Source organism: Haliotis rubra, unplaced genomic scaffold (genome assembly GCF_003918875.1).
Source record: "Haliotis rubra isolate DU_JTF1 unplaced genomic scaffold, ASM391887v1 Scf1727, whole genome shotgun sequence".
Lineage (NCBI taxonomy): Eukaryota > Metazoa > Mollusca > Gastropoda > Lepetellida > Haliotidae > Haliotis > Haliotis rubra.
In genome coordinates this window covers 52,484-69,031 of record NW_025765700.1, presented here as the reverse complement: position 1 = coordinate 69,031, position 16,548 = coordinate 52,484, and the positions used below count along the sequence as shown (strand labels likewise).

The 16,548-nt window shown below is 37.9% G+C and overlaps 1 protein-coding gene across 1 annotated transcript in view; it reads left to right on the top strand.

The window, feature by feature from the left end:
• The first annotated feature begins 1,686 nt into the window (after positions 1-1,686).
• LOC124272766 overlaps positions 1,687-16,548 on the top strand; it is a 34,401-nt gene continuing 19,539 nt past the window's right edge. The window contains exons 1-6 of the mRNA XM_046707971.1: positions 1,687-1,817; positions 3,021-4,285; positions 5,939-6,022; positions 6,287-6,804; positions 14,660-14,684; positions 14,855-15,024. Of these exons, the coding sequence (XP_046563927.1) occupies positions 4,159-4,285; positions 5,939-6,022; positions 6,287-6,804; positions 14,660-14,684; positions 14,855-15,024 (924 nt within the window). The 5' untranslated portion in view covers positions 1,687-1,817; positions 3,021-4,158. The remainder of the gene's footprint in view (positions 1,818-3,020; positions 4,286-5,938; positions 6,023-6,286; positions 6,805-14,659; positions 14,685-14,854; positions 15,025-16,548) is intronic.

Genomic DNA, 16,548 nt, shown 5'->3' with positions numbered 1-16,548 from the left:
AGTGATTATACAAGGTGTTCGCAAACTTATCCCGCCCCACCGGTGTCACCCGTCATAAAAACAAATAAAACACACGCAAAGGCTAGTTAATTGTTTACCTGAACAAATTCGGGAACGTATGGTAGAAGTTAAGCTGGGACATTGCAACTGTCAACTGGTTCCTAAAAATAGTACATCCAGAATGGATCATGTCGCTAACAGTAATAGGAAATACTTCTTTCGTGAACTTTAAAAAATGAATTCAAATGGTCATAGCTTAGATACAAACGGTTGTGTACACTGGTTTGGATAATGGCACTTATGGCTTTTGAAACAGATGCTGACTTTATTAGAACTTCAAAGGAACTCGTATAATGGTTGTTGGTCCCATTGCAACTTAGTTGTTTGTACTAACAAAATGATTGATATCTCCTCCGGCTTTGTAGTGAGAGGTTGTTAGCACAGGACTTCTTTATGTGGCATTTAGAAGCAGAAAAAGGTTTTATGGATAGACAACGTCTTTATTGCAATAGATGCAACGTTTCAGTGTAGATTCTTACACCGTTATCAAGCAAGTGACACACAAAATTATGCACAAGGAGAATGTATGCATGAAGGATATTCGAGTTTATAGACATGAAGAGGTTATGTCGACATTACTGATAGTTGTTGTGATTACAGATAATGGTATGAAGCCAGATAGACAAAGTGTAGGGAAGGGTTATTCTTGATTGGCCATGATTAGATGATGGTAAGTTGTAGGGATGTAATATATGAAATATGGGCCCAAGGTTAGTAAATAACAGAAATCCGGAATGGCATGTATTTTCCTACACACCAGACATAATTCTCTCAGTGATGTAAGTAAAGCCAATGGAATAGACAATACTTTCATTAAGCGATGACATTGTCTCAAACAACAAAATTCTTTGATCTTTAATACTCCCTCCTGTTCGCCCCCAAACCCAATTGTATGCTTCAGGTCGAGTGTGGCAGATGCCCGTTTTCTAGCAGCTTCCAACTGACATGTTTTACTACTCTTACACTACCTGAACTCTGAAATCCATGGACTTACTGATTATATGCATGTTCCTATAAATTATATGGGCATCTCGTATCAGAAACCAAATCTCATTACTGTGGCTTTGCGTAGCTAAACCAAACAGTTTGTGATTTTAACCTCTTGTTGAAACAAAGACAATCCTCAAATATGTGTTAGCAAAAGTGACATTCACTTCTTGAAACCATTTCAGTTTGTTGTGTGTCTTAAAAAGAAGAATGGTTATCTATATTTACATAAACAATCATTTCATCCATTTATTTAATTCAGGCTCCGACTCTTAAATCCCATTTAAGTTTGTTTGCTGAAAACCGAGGTTGTGCCCAATACTATTCATGTAACACAGTTATATTTTTTATAACACTTTCTTAGCAGAGTACAGATTCTTAAAATTTTTAGGGTTGAGTCCCATCCAGGATTCGAACGCACACCCTCAGTGTGATCGAAAATACAAAGTCAGCGGTTTAACCCCCTCGGACACCAAAACTGGTAGTCCAGACGAAATACTTTGTGTACCCCTCTGACCCTAACTTAAAAAGTGGTAATTTTACATAACAAATGTGCATTACATGCAGACACTCACCAAATCTCAAGCACCCAGCCAAATTGAAATACATATGGAAATACTTTTTTTCCATTACAGATAACAGAAGCGACAAAACACTTTCCACATTCATGACATGAAGCTTGTTGAGGAAACGAGCAATTCATGATGAAAACATACCAAGCATGGATGACTCTGGCGTGGATGGGACTGCATCGGCAAAAGATCTGACAGGTAAACCAATATACATGTTTGACTGTTTAGAAAAACGTGGTCAGTTACACACACACACACACACACACACACACACACACACACACACACACACACACACACACACACTCTCTCTCTCTCTCTCTCTCTCTCTCAAAGACACACACACACACACACATTGAAACCGTAACTCGTACGTTAAAAACCGTATGTCAGTCATTCAGTTTAAAAAATGTATTCTTTACAATTGTGCAAAAAACAATACTTTGTGTCACTGTAGATTTTCATGGATGGCTTACAACTTATAACTTACAACACTGAACTCCATCAGTTGTTACGTTTTTGATACCAAAGCTGAAAATAGTTTACCGGGAAGGAGTCCAACAAAAAACAACAACAAAGAAATGTGCTGTACTTGCAATTCTAAATTTGTTGTATTCTAAAGTTAATTAAGTTCACAAATCAATACAAAGGTATCACTATGGCAATGCAAAATTGTGTGGTAGAAGTAATTCGCAGGTATTATAAAACAAGAGCAGTGATTATAGCAATAAAGACAATGATGGTACTGTTCACTTCTCAGGAACAGTAATTGAACATGGAAAAAGGATAAAGCAGATGATTTTGGAATAAGGTCCCCTGTATAAGGTCAGCCTTTAACTGATCATTTTGTCTAAATAAAATGTCTGGTAAAGTCTTAATATAACACTCGCTTCCCATTACTGAATCAACAGGTATAATATTTAACGGTTGAAACATTGTCACAGAAAGTATATGTAACATTATCGCCTAACACAATGAATTCAGTAACATCCCCATATACTGGACCTAATCATATTAATCACACATATCAATTAAACAATAGTAAAAATGCCGGCGCGTATGATCTTATTGGTTACTCAGTTACAACATGATATTGCAACTGCAAACATTTAGAGGTCATAACATGAAAGAAAGTGAGTCGTACGTCAATACACCTAAAGTATGTACCATTTAGTTGGAGAAAGTATATGTGGTATACTGCCAACGAAGATCAGGTGCATGACACTAAATGGCATCAACAAATGTTTGAAATTATGGCAGTATAAATGAGTTGTGTTTTCTGTGTCACTAACTCAATTTAACTCAAGCAATGGATTAATTAACATGTTCATATATTGGTGGACTTGATACTTAACACATAAAACATCAACAAAAGTAAACACACTGAAGTTCCTTTTTCAGGTTCATGTAAGAAGTGTCAGAGCGTTGAAAAGAGATACGGAGAAATATCCTGTGCTCCGAATTTGTTTGTCATTCACACGGAACGTTCCATTATTTGCGATGGGAAGAAATCTGGACATTTGAATGAAAAGAAAAAAGTAATTGGCAGAATAGATAAGGTTGTATCAGCCATAAGGAACAGTGGAGGTGGGGATCTGTTGGTCCACATTAACGGCCAGGAACCGGAAGATAGGTGTCTGGAACAGTTTGGTGAAGCAATTACAAAGCATTTGTCGGATCTCATTGAGGATGGACAATTGTATGTAGATGTATACAGAAGACAATGGCTGTCAGACCTATCCTTGTCTGATTTTCGGAATGATACTGACTTCATATTGCTGAATGTGAAAAAGGCACGTGGAGTAGCGACTGTGGATTTCAATACGAAAATACGGGACGATATTGCCAACGAAAATCCCTCATATATCACTGTAGCATGTTTACTATCCACAACCAAGCCAAAAGGAACACACAGTTCTGAATACCAGAGTACTCAAACTGACACTGTCGGCGGCAGTACGAGACAGAGTGCATCTTTGTTCCATAACCCACAGAAATATCACGAAAATAGGAACATAGAAAACAAGGCATTGAAAGCTGACATCTTGAGAAAGATTGGGAATTGTGATTCTAGTTTCACAGATCACATCTGGACGAACCTGAAACTAAAGGACAATGTGACGTCAATGTCAAAGGTGGAGAATGGAGGTTCCTTTTACGTTGGAATTGCTGAGCAGCAAAAGAAATACACAGAGTATGGCACCAAAGTGCCGCACATTGAAGGGTTTAAATTAGCACTTGACCCACAGGTCTTAACTGACTGTTTACTAAACAAGATCAAAGAAAACGTGATAGTTTTAAAAGATGGGACTTTCATTGATGCTCCAGATGACCTTGTTAAGGTACGCTTCCATAAGGTAGACAGTGGTTGTGTATTAGAAGTTGCCGTGCGGTATTGTGAAGGGATTGTTTTTTATGACAAAGAGGGGCCAAGGGCATACGAAGTGAAAGACAACAAAATTCGTCGTGTTGACAAAGAAGTGTGGTTACGACGTTTTAGTTGTCTACGAATGACAAGAGAGCATTGACTTCTTTCAAAATGTCAGACAGTGACTCCAGCGTGACCAGCTCGTACAGTTCTGATGGGCCATACTTCATGTCGTACGGGAAGACATATGATGGTACATCTGTCTCTAATGAACCTGACGGAAGTGCAATGATCTCAGGTAATAGAAAACAATTAGCAGTCCCTTTTAAAACAGGGGGGTTGTAGGATCTGACTTCATCAATCATCGTTACATCAGGACAAATAAGAAAACAGTTCTTGCACATCTAAGGGATATCTTTATAAATAATTTCTCTTTCATCGTCTATAAGATCATTCGAGTGATCGTTCTGTCACGTTAAAAGTAAAGACCATTGTCAAATATATTCATATTTCCTTTGAACATGCTTTTAGAAGACGTGATGTGCTGAGCCAAATCATATCCTTTTCTACGTATCCTGCGTAACAACATTTTCAAGACATGGGTCCAACAAGTCAAACTGTCCTGTATTGGTTACCATTTACTTTAGACAAAAGATAAAAAAAAATATATCTGAAACGGTCACGGCTGATTTACCAATAAGATCAAGGTCACAGTGAAGGAATATCAGTAAAGTTCGTTTGACAATGTCTAAGTATTGTTTATTCTTTCATCTTCGTAGTATGTCACCTGATGAAAACTTGGAGTATAGTTTATATCTTTCGAGGACTCTTACTTGAAAGTAACATTCAATCTCACGATCCCATAACTGAAGGGTCATGTTTATGTTCCGTAAGAAGATGACATTTAGTACATATCCTTTGGTAATATTTTTGTGGCTTTCACTGAAGGTAAGGTCACTGAAGTGGCCATCCACATGACAAGATGATTGATCTTATAAAGTATGGATGAGTTGAAATAAGGACAATAAACAGTAATAAACTTTGAGTGGATATAACGTGCTAGCTTTGCTCCAATAAGCAATACTTACGTTTCGAAGACATGAGCAAAATTTACCTTTAATATTGTGAGATATTCTTTACGTAATGAGTCAAATTCAAGGTCAGACTCGTCACAATCTCACCAAAGTCGGAAGAATTTCAGACCAACAAAAATGTGATTGTTAATCTTCATATGTTGGTGAAACTCCCCATTCAACAATACATGAAAATGAGATAGCATCCATAGTAGCCGATCGGGGTGTTTTACTTCCTAATGCATCGGGTAATATTCACTGTATAGTGCCAAATTACTTTCCCGACTACTCCTTCAATGTATTTCATCTACTAATTGAATGCCGAATGTACGACTCAACTTCACCACAGATGTGAGCTGCTATAACAAGTTACTACTCACAGCTGCCAAGACCCGTTCTTGTTCACAACCTTTGTCAGTTATTCAAATGGACCAAAGTGTCCCATCAATGAGGACAATCATCTTTTAAAGCATGGGTGTTGAGGAGGCATTGCACTGACAAGGATCAAAAGTCAATGATGTTGTTATTGGTAGAGCGGATAAAGTGAAAAACAAAACTGGAATATACTTATTCTGGCCTTGTCAGATATCATCAAAAGTATGGCTGCCCTGTAGTTTGAAGCCACTCACAAGATATTGTGTCACGAGCTCTTAGCGTTTTACACCAAGAAATTAGCAGGTTACAATCACGATATTGATACACCAATAACGTTGATTTGGCAAATGGCTTTCATTACAACGACAATGCAGATATATGTTATAAATGACTATGGTTTACATTTGCAGTTATTTGTAAAAATACAGTGACTCCAGATTAAACTGTTATCAAGTAATTGTATTACTGTTCAAACATTAATGTGTCTCTCGCCCTGATTTCAGATTACGTATTCCCATCAAGCGTACTATCACGGGCTGAGCAAAATGAAATGCTACGTATACTGCGTGAAGAATCAAAGCAACCGTGTGAGTAATTCCTCTACCATCCCATAGCCTTAAATGTGGAATTGATTTCATAACAGTAATTTCAGTTTTAACTTTAAACGAAAACGGCGGTACTTACATGTGTACATCATGACAATACAAGATTCTGACCGCCGGCATATAGCTGGAATATTGCTCAGTTCACATTAAACAACAGACCAATCAACAAACAAGCAAGATTCCAATACATATAAATACTTGATATTTCAAGGTGACGATAGAGTCATTGTTTTGCGTGTGTTTCAGCCGTTTGGATCTTTCCTCGAAGTGTGTGCAAGTACCTTTCAGCCGAGTTTTCCCAGATCACAGAGCGACTGGAGGAGCTGCTTCAACAAGACTGTGCTGTGATCATAGCAGGTCGTACTTTACTGAATCTTACAGAAGGATCATGGCAGGAGCGAGTACCCGAAAGCGTCATATGTAATGTTTGTGTTTTCTCGCCTGCACACCCTGTCATGATCCTCACGTTTTCTACTCCATCAAGCAGACCCGAGACAGCTGCTGGATACAACTCATGCTTGGCCAGGTCAATCATAAGAGCTGTAATTGACGAAACTCAGGTGAATTTTAATGTCTTTCGTGGAGTTATAGACGAGAATGTGTGTCAGACACGGGAGACATTCCTTGAAAGGATACAGCATTTGAAGAGCATCTCTCAAGTTCTGGGCTCTCTATCTAATCCTACTCAAGATATGGTCACCTTACTGGAACCCTTTCTAAAACTTCTACATGCTTCTCAGCTACAACAACAAAGTGACAGAGAGGTAACTGATATATATGCATATAAAATATGTTTCTATTTATATTTTTATACTATGTCTGATTGTATATTTTGTATTGTAATGTATTATAGGCCTGTGACGTTATTAAGTACTGAAATAAACATAGAAAGGTATGTATGTATGTATGTATGTATGTATGTGTGTGTGTGTGTGTGTGTGTGTGTGTGTGTGTGTGTGTGTGTGTGTGTGTGTGTGTGTGTGTGGTAGGTAGGTAGGTAGGTAGGTAGGTAGGTAGGTAGGTAGGTAGGTATGATTATCTTCCTTGAATAGCGTATTCGGTTTTTCTCACGCTCCTCGGAAAATCAAATTTTATTGCATACAAAATCCCTGCAATTTTGACTAAAGTTGATACACATCACGATGGGCATTCCGGTCGACGTTTGGAGAGTCAGGATTGGAAGATTTGTGCCTCCTAAGGGTGTGAGACAGAATGGGAATGGGCTACTGTCACTGAGGGATATTCTTCAGATGTTGGTTGTCATGAATCAGCCGATTGACCAGAAACTAATGATGTTAAGGACCGTCATTGTTGAGGTTGACCCCGAGTAACAATCCAAAGTGAGGACAGAACCCTACCCAAGAATTTCCTCCATGTCAAGCGGCGTGTTAAAAGCAGAATGGTTTCCACATCGTCGTTTGGTCCAACCGAACCTTCCGAACTCGACCGGGTGTTAGAGCCACACGTTAATTGTTATCCCCAGAGCACAAAGCAGGACGACTAACTTGGGGTCAAGCTGGAATTTGAGGACTTGGAGAAGGGTCCACTTGTTCATTATTTGGTTAACAAATGATGGCCATGCTTGTGTTTGGTTAAAATTGGTGTTCAGTAGCCATGCTTGTCGTAAGAGGCGACTAACGGGATCGGATGATCAGACTCGTTGACTTGGTTGACCCATATCATCGTATCCCAATTGGGTAGAACGATGCTAATGGATTGTCTGGTTCACACTCGATTATTTACGGACCGCCGCCATGTAGCTGGAATATTGTTGAGTGCGGCGTTAAACACAAGCATGGCCATCAGTTGTTAACCAACCAGCCACACTTATCAACGTCATACTACCATAGTTAACAACACTTGAAAATGAGTCAATTTTCTGTTATGTTCCCTTCTATGACTAAACTACAGTTTCCTTTTTGCGTTTATAGTTGCCATGTAATTATTCCCTACCAGCCTTAACGACGAAATTTTTAAGAGTTCTTACTCACTGTCCTCAGATATGCGCAACATGTTGACCATATATTAGAAGAACATATTCTTTATGTTCAATGTTATTACACGTTTAACACTGAAGTCTTGGCTATTGATATATCAGTTACATATTTATGCAACCATTATTTTCATACATCGATACATACATAGATACATAGATACATAGATACATACATGCATGCATATATACATACATACATACATACATACATACATACATACATACATACATACATACATACATACATACATACATACATACATACATACATACATACATACATACATACATACGTGGTCACTGTGGTGTGTGCTGGATCATTCTTGGGATCTTATGTGAAGGATTTAGAGTATTCTTGGATTCCACCAGCGGCTTTTTGTGCTAAAGGAGATGTGTGTGACAAATTTGCAAGTGTAACGTCACCATTGTATACGTGGCGAAATCAGGAGTCACTCGATTCGTATGTTGGTGATCTTGAATTCCGTATCGAGTATCAGGAACGAAGAGGCCGACGCAACAACATGGTTTTATACGGAGTACCGGAGGCTGAGGGACACAACCAAACTTACACTGAGAGTAAGACCAAGGTGTTGGAAATCCTCAGTGACGCCAGGAAATCAAAGGATTTGAATCTCTTGTGCCACGAGACATAGAAAGGCGTCACCGCATTACGAGTATAACTGCCAATAAAACCAGGCCCATAATTGTCCGCATGTGCCATTGGGAGGACAAATGGCACTCAGTGAAACTACGGAGCGTACTGAAGCAGAAAGGTGTCTGCATTGCAAACGACCTCACAAACCACCAGAGACAGGAACTATACAAGTTTCGTGGTGAGAATCCTAACACTAGGTTTTATTACAAAGGGAACAAACTTGTGAAAGATTCCCAGGGAGGACATTTCACAGGATTCTCAGAACCGCACCACTCAGCAGGATCAACCATCCAGTAGACAGCTCAGATCCCACGCTTCCACCAGGGGGCAGTCGCACTAGGGTTCTGGCCAGGGCCGAGTGAGGGTCAGTAATCCTAGTGATTCTAGGACGCTTCATCTGAATTTCCAGGCTCAGCTGAGGACAATGACTGTTGTGATATTTCTTTTCTGGAATATTTCACGCAAATACAATAAATTAAGCGACATTGACTTTGTCAATTATATCAAATCATTTGACATTATTGGAGTTACAGAAACCTGGTGTAATGATCTTGATCTAGGTAATGTTCTTCAAGATTTTGAAATTGTTAACAAAGATGCTGATACATTGTCCTCACATGGTAGACTCTCTGGTGGTATATCAGTCTTAGTTAGGAAGGAATTGTATATATATTTAAAACGGACAGATATATCAGAAAATGCTATTTTCATTTTATTTGACAAAACTCTTCGTGGAACAGAACATGATTTACTGTATTCTTGTGTGTATGTTCACCCAGAGAGCTCCTCATGGTATAATAAATTTAGTCCAACTTGTGAAAATAGCATCACTCTTTTCCAAGAGAAATTACTGGAATTATTATCAGTTCATAAAACTGTGCACTTATTATGTGGTGGTGACTTTAATGCCAGGACTGGGACCAAATCTGACTTTGTTGAGGAGGGCATATTAGAGTATACTGAGAATCATAGTCACTTCATGTCTGATTTCATATCTGACTATTTTCATCTTAAACGGTTTTCTCTTGATAAAATTGTCCACAACTTTGGAAGATGTTTAATTGGTTTATGCTCAGTTTTGAATATTCATATAATGAATGGAAGATGCGGTACTGATGAAAGTGTTGGTGATTTCACTTTTATTGGCGAAAATGGTACAAGTGTAATTGACTATATTGTAGCTTCTTCCATAATATTTGAAAATGTTTTAAATTTTGGAGTTGAATCTCGCTCAGATTCCACTCACCTGCCAGTTACACTGAAACTGCGAGTACCCAAAAGGCATTATCCTTCCAGGGATAGGAATGATCAAGGCAATACACCATTTAAGTTTGTCTGGGATAATGACAATTTGCAAGATTTTAGAGATCAACTTTTTTCTGACCCACTTCCAGAGTTACTTGATAATTCAGTTGATACAGCATTGTCAAATGTTGATGTGAGCATTAATTATTTAGTAGATGCTTTGAAATTGGCTGGTTCAGACATGAAAATACCTGTTGGAAAACCTAAATCAAAACAGTTGAGTAAATGGTATGATGCTGAATGTGATCTCTTAAAGAAGAAAACATGTAGGGCTCTTAATCATTTTAGAAGTTGTAAGGACGAAGAATCTCTCAGATATTATCACAACATTAGAAACAAATATACTGCTATTTGCAAAGGAAAAAGGCAAAAGTACTTTCAAGAGAAAAATCAACTATTGCAAAACAGTGTTCATGATTCCAAATTTTTTGGACAGAACTTAACATTCTAGGTAAAGATCAGAAGGTGAATAATATCAACATTAGCGACTGGTACCGTTATTTTAAAGACTTATGTTCATTCACTGATACTGAATTGCCCTGTGCTTATCAGACTCAAGAGACACAAGGTGATACCCAACCACATCCAGATACTCAGTTTGTAAATGATGTACTTGATTCCCTTATTAGTAGAGAGGAGATTCGGGAGAGTATTCACCATCTTAAAAATAACAAATCACCAGACTTAGACCAGATTATTCCAGAGTTTTTTAAACACTCATCAAATATTATTGTGCCTTATCTTGAACTTATATTCAATGTCATTCTAGAAAATGGAACATTTCCAGAATCATGGTCAGTAGGAATAATTGTACCGATACATAAACAAGGAAATCTGAATAACATAAACAATTATAGAGGCATTACTCTACTTAGTATATTTGGCAAAATATTTAACCTATATAATCAACAAAAGGTAAATTTTCAATAAAATTAATGAGGAACAAGCAGGTTTTAAAGAAGGTTATTCAACAATATTGATAATGTACCTTTAGTAAATACTTACCTTAGTGTCAGGGATATTTTACGTACTCTCGGTTGACTTTGCCAAGGCATTTGACTCAGTGCAGAGACATAAGCTATGGAGTCTTTTAAAAACTCATGGTCTAAGTATCAAAATGAATAAACTTTTATGTATTATTTATGACAAAGTTAAAGTATGTGTACGTAGCAATAATGAAATTTCAAAAACTTTTATCAGCCAGTTAGGAGTTAAACAAGGGTGCATTTTAAGTCCGTTTCTATTTACTTTTTTCATTACTGAATTAGCTACTCAAAGTAATGAGAACTGCAATCACGGTATCCAGCTTCATCCAGATATAACCCAGTTATTCTTACTGTTGTTTGCAGATGATATTATTCTGTTTTCATCCACAGTCTACAGAGAAAAATCAATGAACTTGAAACTTACTGTGATGAATGGAAATTAACAGTCAGCAGAAATAAAACAAAAGTTCTTTTATTTAAGAATGGGGGTCAGTTATCACGTAGTGAGTATTGTTTTTTTAAAGGAGAAAAGTTAGAAACTACAGGATTTTATAAATCTCTATGTGTTTACTTCAGTAGTGATCTGTTATGGAAGAAACATTCATATCAGGCAGCAATCCAAGCAAAAAGGGCTTTTGTAAGTAGTTTCAAACACTTGAGTTTGTTGGGAAATATTTCATACCAATCATTTTTCAAAATATTTGATGTTAAAATACTCCCAATTTTATTATATGGTTCAGAAGTGTGGGGTTTACAAAAGTTTGATGTGATAGAAAAATTCATTTATATGCCTTTAAAACATTCTTAGGTGTGAAAATAAGTACATCTAGCCTGATGGTATATGGTGAGTGTGGTCGGTTTCCACTTTATCTACACTTAAATATTAGGGTTATCAAATACTGGTTAAGACTTCTTGATATGCCTTCATACAGACTCCCAATAAAATGTTATAATATGATGTTACTTTATGATAAAAATGGAATGATAAACTGGGTTACTGGAGTTAGAGAGTTACTTTTCAGTAGTGGTTACGGACAAATTTGGCAAAATCAGAATGTGTATTCAAAATAAAATTTTGTGTTGTCATTAACACAAAGGCTAAAAGATATGTATATACAGACATGGACTGCTTCACTGGCTTTATCAAATAAGTGTTTTTATTACAAACTGTTTAAATCACAAATAAGACAGGAAGATTACCTTTATAAGATTACCGTTAAAAAGTTCGGAACTGCTCTTTCACGTTTTAGATGTTCCTCCCATGATCGTTTTATTGAAACGGGACGTTATAAAAAAATTAATTGGGACCAAAGAATTTGTAATGTTTGTAACTTAAGTTCAGTTGAAGATGAATATCATTTTCTGATTGTATGTCCTGTTGACTTACAACTGAGAGAAAGATATCTGCAACCCTATTACTTTACATACCCAAATTTAACTAAATATTTCATTTATTGTTATCAAATACAAATGGTAAAGTTCTGCAAGATTTAGCTATGTTCATTTATCATGCATCCATTTACATATGTAACATAATTGCAAAATGAGTCTGCAATCTAGCTGGATGAGCTTTTACAATTCTATTTATATTTTTATACTATGTCTGATTGTATATTTTGTATTTTAATGTACTTTAGGCCTGTGGCCTTATTAAGTACTGAAATAAACATGGAAATGTATGTATGTATGTATGTATGTACGTATGTACGTATGTACGTACGTACGTACGTATGTACGTATGTATGTATGTATGTATGTATGTATTATGTATATGTAATGTATGTGTATAAAATGTATGTATCTCTGTGTATGAATGTACGTAAGTATGTATGTATTACATAAATAAAAACAGAATGCCTTTTTCCCCAGCATGTTTCGTTCTTTACTCTTCAGGGATATATAATGTATATATATTTTGAGCCCAGATATTTCTGCTTGCCAAAACTCCTTTATATCAGCACAAGATCTTTCGCCGTTCAACGGCTCTTCAGGTGGATGGATGGATGGATGGATGGATGGATGGATGGATGGGTGTCTGTCGTTAAGGCTGGTAGGGAGTAATAAAATGGCAAATCTAAACGCAAAAAGAAACTAAACTGTAGTTTATTCAGAGAAGGAAACATGACAGAAAATTGACTCATTTTCAAGTGTTGTTATCTATGGTACAATGTAGTATGACGTTAATAAGTGTGGTTGATTGGAGGGTTGGTTTGTTTGTTGTTTAACGCCGTACTCAATAATATTCCAGTCACATGGCGGCGGTCCGTAAATAATCGAGTCTGAACCAGACAATCCATGAGCATCGTTCTACCAAATTGGCATACGATGATATATGTGTCAACCAAGTCAGCGAGTCTGACCATCTGATCCCGTTAGTCGCCTCTTACGACAGGCATGGGCTACCGGAGACCAATTTTAACCCGGATCTTCACGGATCTAATAAGTGTGGTCAATTTCAAGATTCTGGCATTCATTGCCCAAGAAATTACACAAGTATCAATGAAGGAGCACAATGTCAATATCTTGTGTAACCTTTGTCAACTGCAATAACTCCCATTACCCTCCTCCTCATTAAGTGTATCACAGCCACACAGGGCGTTTTCCAATACATCAAGATTTGATACTGGAGAGTATCTCTGGTATATTCATAATGCCCAAACATGCTCCATGTGATTGAGATTTGGACTAGTGTTCAGAGGATGGTGATCGAAATCTGGTACAACAGTCTTGTCAAGGATATCAATGATGTAACGTCGTCCATTCAGAGTTTGTCTGATCGTCACAAAGTCAGGTTTACAGCCATGTAAGAGGCACTGCCACATCATCAGTTAATCCCCACCAAATGGTACTTGCTGTAAAATATTCTGTTGGGCATATGCAGTGTTTCTGCGGCGCCAATCACAAGCATGGCCATCATTTGTTAACCAAATTATGAACAAGTGGACCCTTCTCCAAGACCTCAAATTCCAGCTTGACCCCAAGTTAGTCGTGCTGCTTTGTGCTCTGGGGATAACAATTAACGTGTGGCTCTAACACCCGGTCGATTTCGGAAGGTTCGGCTGGACCAAACGACGACGTGGAAGCCATTCTGTTTTTAACACGCCGCTTGACATTGCTACTCGTGGTCAACCTAAACAATGACGGTCCTTAACATCATTAGTTTCAATCGGCTGATAGTTGATGGATGACAACAAACTTCTCCTGAAAAATATCCCTCAGTGATATGATGCCTTCCACACACCAATACGTTGCAATCTTCGCACAGTTGTCGAGCAGGCCCCATATTTGCTTATCAACAGCGAAATCAAATTGATTTTCCAATTTTTGTAACTGTAAGAACAGTTACATGTAACTGAAACTTGATATTTGCTTAATGACGTTTACACGTATTCCACGTGATGCTCACCCTTATTCGTAGCACGTGCATATCTAAAATCAATGCATGGTGTAACCGAAGAGTAAAACATAATCATACAAGTAAACATAGTTTTAATATGGAATAACTAAATGGAGGTTAAAAAGCAAAGTGTTGTGATACCTTTTTCTATGAATACAAGTATATGATCACCGTCCAGAACCAATTTAATACCCCCTTAACCCCGATATTCACTTACAGACAACTTATATTTCTCTCCATAAAAATGCTGTCAATTTGTTTTGTTTCTGTTTATTCACAGAGCCAGGAACAAGGCACAGTGACAGGTTTGGAAATAATTTATATTACTTTTGCCCAGTTTTGCCACGAGGTAATAACTGAATAGGCAAGGCTAAATATAACCGATTGATTGGTTTAACCAAACCCTCGAAACTATTAATGACAGTGAACATGTTGCATAAGCACATTTGTTTATAAGATTTTCATGTTGTCACAGAAACGACTAGAATGCAGGAGGCTTCCCATCCTGGATTAGATACAGCTGCAGATGAAAAGAGGATAGTATCAGCACTTTCTGGACTACCCGCTACTGACAAATCTCCAAATCTGGAGGCAGCTACTACTGGTGCAAATGACAATGGACATGCCCCTATTCAAAGACGAGAGGTGTGTATTCATGTTTTTTAAAGCATGCCCATGAAGAAAGGTATCGAGCGCAAATACTTTGTTTGCTTACTTTTGTGACAACTGTTTTTGAAGTTAATATGTATTTGCTGTAAGACGAAGCCACTGAATTGTTGTGAACAGGCATTTAGTGTGTATCCATAGCTTTCGGCCATCAGAGGGCTACACAACATGCATGATCTGAAGTACCAGTTGTCAGACTCCCATTTTGTGAAGGCCTTGGTGGCTGAGTGGGTTATGCTGTTGACTGTTAACTGGTGATTAGGCGATACGGGTTTGAAGCCCGTTTGGGACTTCAACCCCCGGAATGTAAAACAATGTGTTGTTCAGAAAGAAAGCGTTTTCGCAAATATAATATATCTGTCTATTACAGTCATATTTATGACCGACTTTAGTAGTTCTAATCCAAGTTTCGACATGATTTTATTTCTTGGTGTGTCTCTCAATACTCCTAAGCCTGTACGTCAATTAGACCAGTGAAGTAATCATCTAAGATTGCATTTTTCAAGGTTTCTTCTCGCAACGTGCTTGATAAAACTGAAAAAAACCCAGAGAAAACCAAAACCCGTGCTTGGCTTTTTCTCGGATATAAATTTCGTTACGTTACCGTTTGTCTTTTTAGGTGACATTCAAGTGTTCACTTCCAAGTCAATCGAGAGTTACCCCTTCCCATCTTTGCTTCGTCTGATATACATAGCTACCACTACATCTTCTCTGATGTAATAGAGAACATAAATGACTATTCAATATATACTGAGTCAAAAAAGAAACTTCACAAAATGTAATTTGAAAAATAATGTATAATTTTTCTCTGATGATACATCTATGTATCCGAAATGGGATCCTTATCTTTCGACTCTGGAAAAAACGTTAGCAAAACCCACTCAAACCCATCCATTCCTCGTGCAAATGACGTTAGTGCCAAATCAGGTTTTGCACGTGCAGTCGATCACGTGATCTTCGCATCGAAGTTTTCTTCATATGCACGTGTTTGCATTGGCCTCAAGAATTGAAAAAACACTTTTAAACCACAGTTCTAACGGTACTTGAAATGCCACGATTGTCAAATGTGCAACGTGAATGTGCCGTTGGCATGTTGCAAGCGGGAAGATCAGTTATTGACGTCGCAAGAGCAATGGGATGCAGCCGTCGTACTGTGTATGACTTGCGAGGTCGTTTACAACAAACTGGCACCACTTCTGATCGCCCAAGGTCGGGTCGTCCACGTGTGACGTCACGAGCAGAAGACCGTCAAATCGTCCTACGTCACCTACGTGACAGATTTCTGCCGGCTTCACGAACCAGGGCTGAGATGTTTAGAGGTCGACTGTCCTCACAGACAATTCGAAATCGGTTGCGGGCTGCCAATCTCCATTCTCGACGTCCATATCGTGGGCCAATATTGACGCCGTTTCATCAACGTCAACGTCTGCTGTGGGCCCAACGTCACCTCCGATGGACCCAGAGAGACTGGAATCGAGTCGTCTTTAGCGATGAATCCAGGTT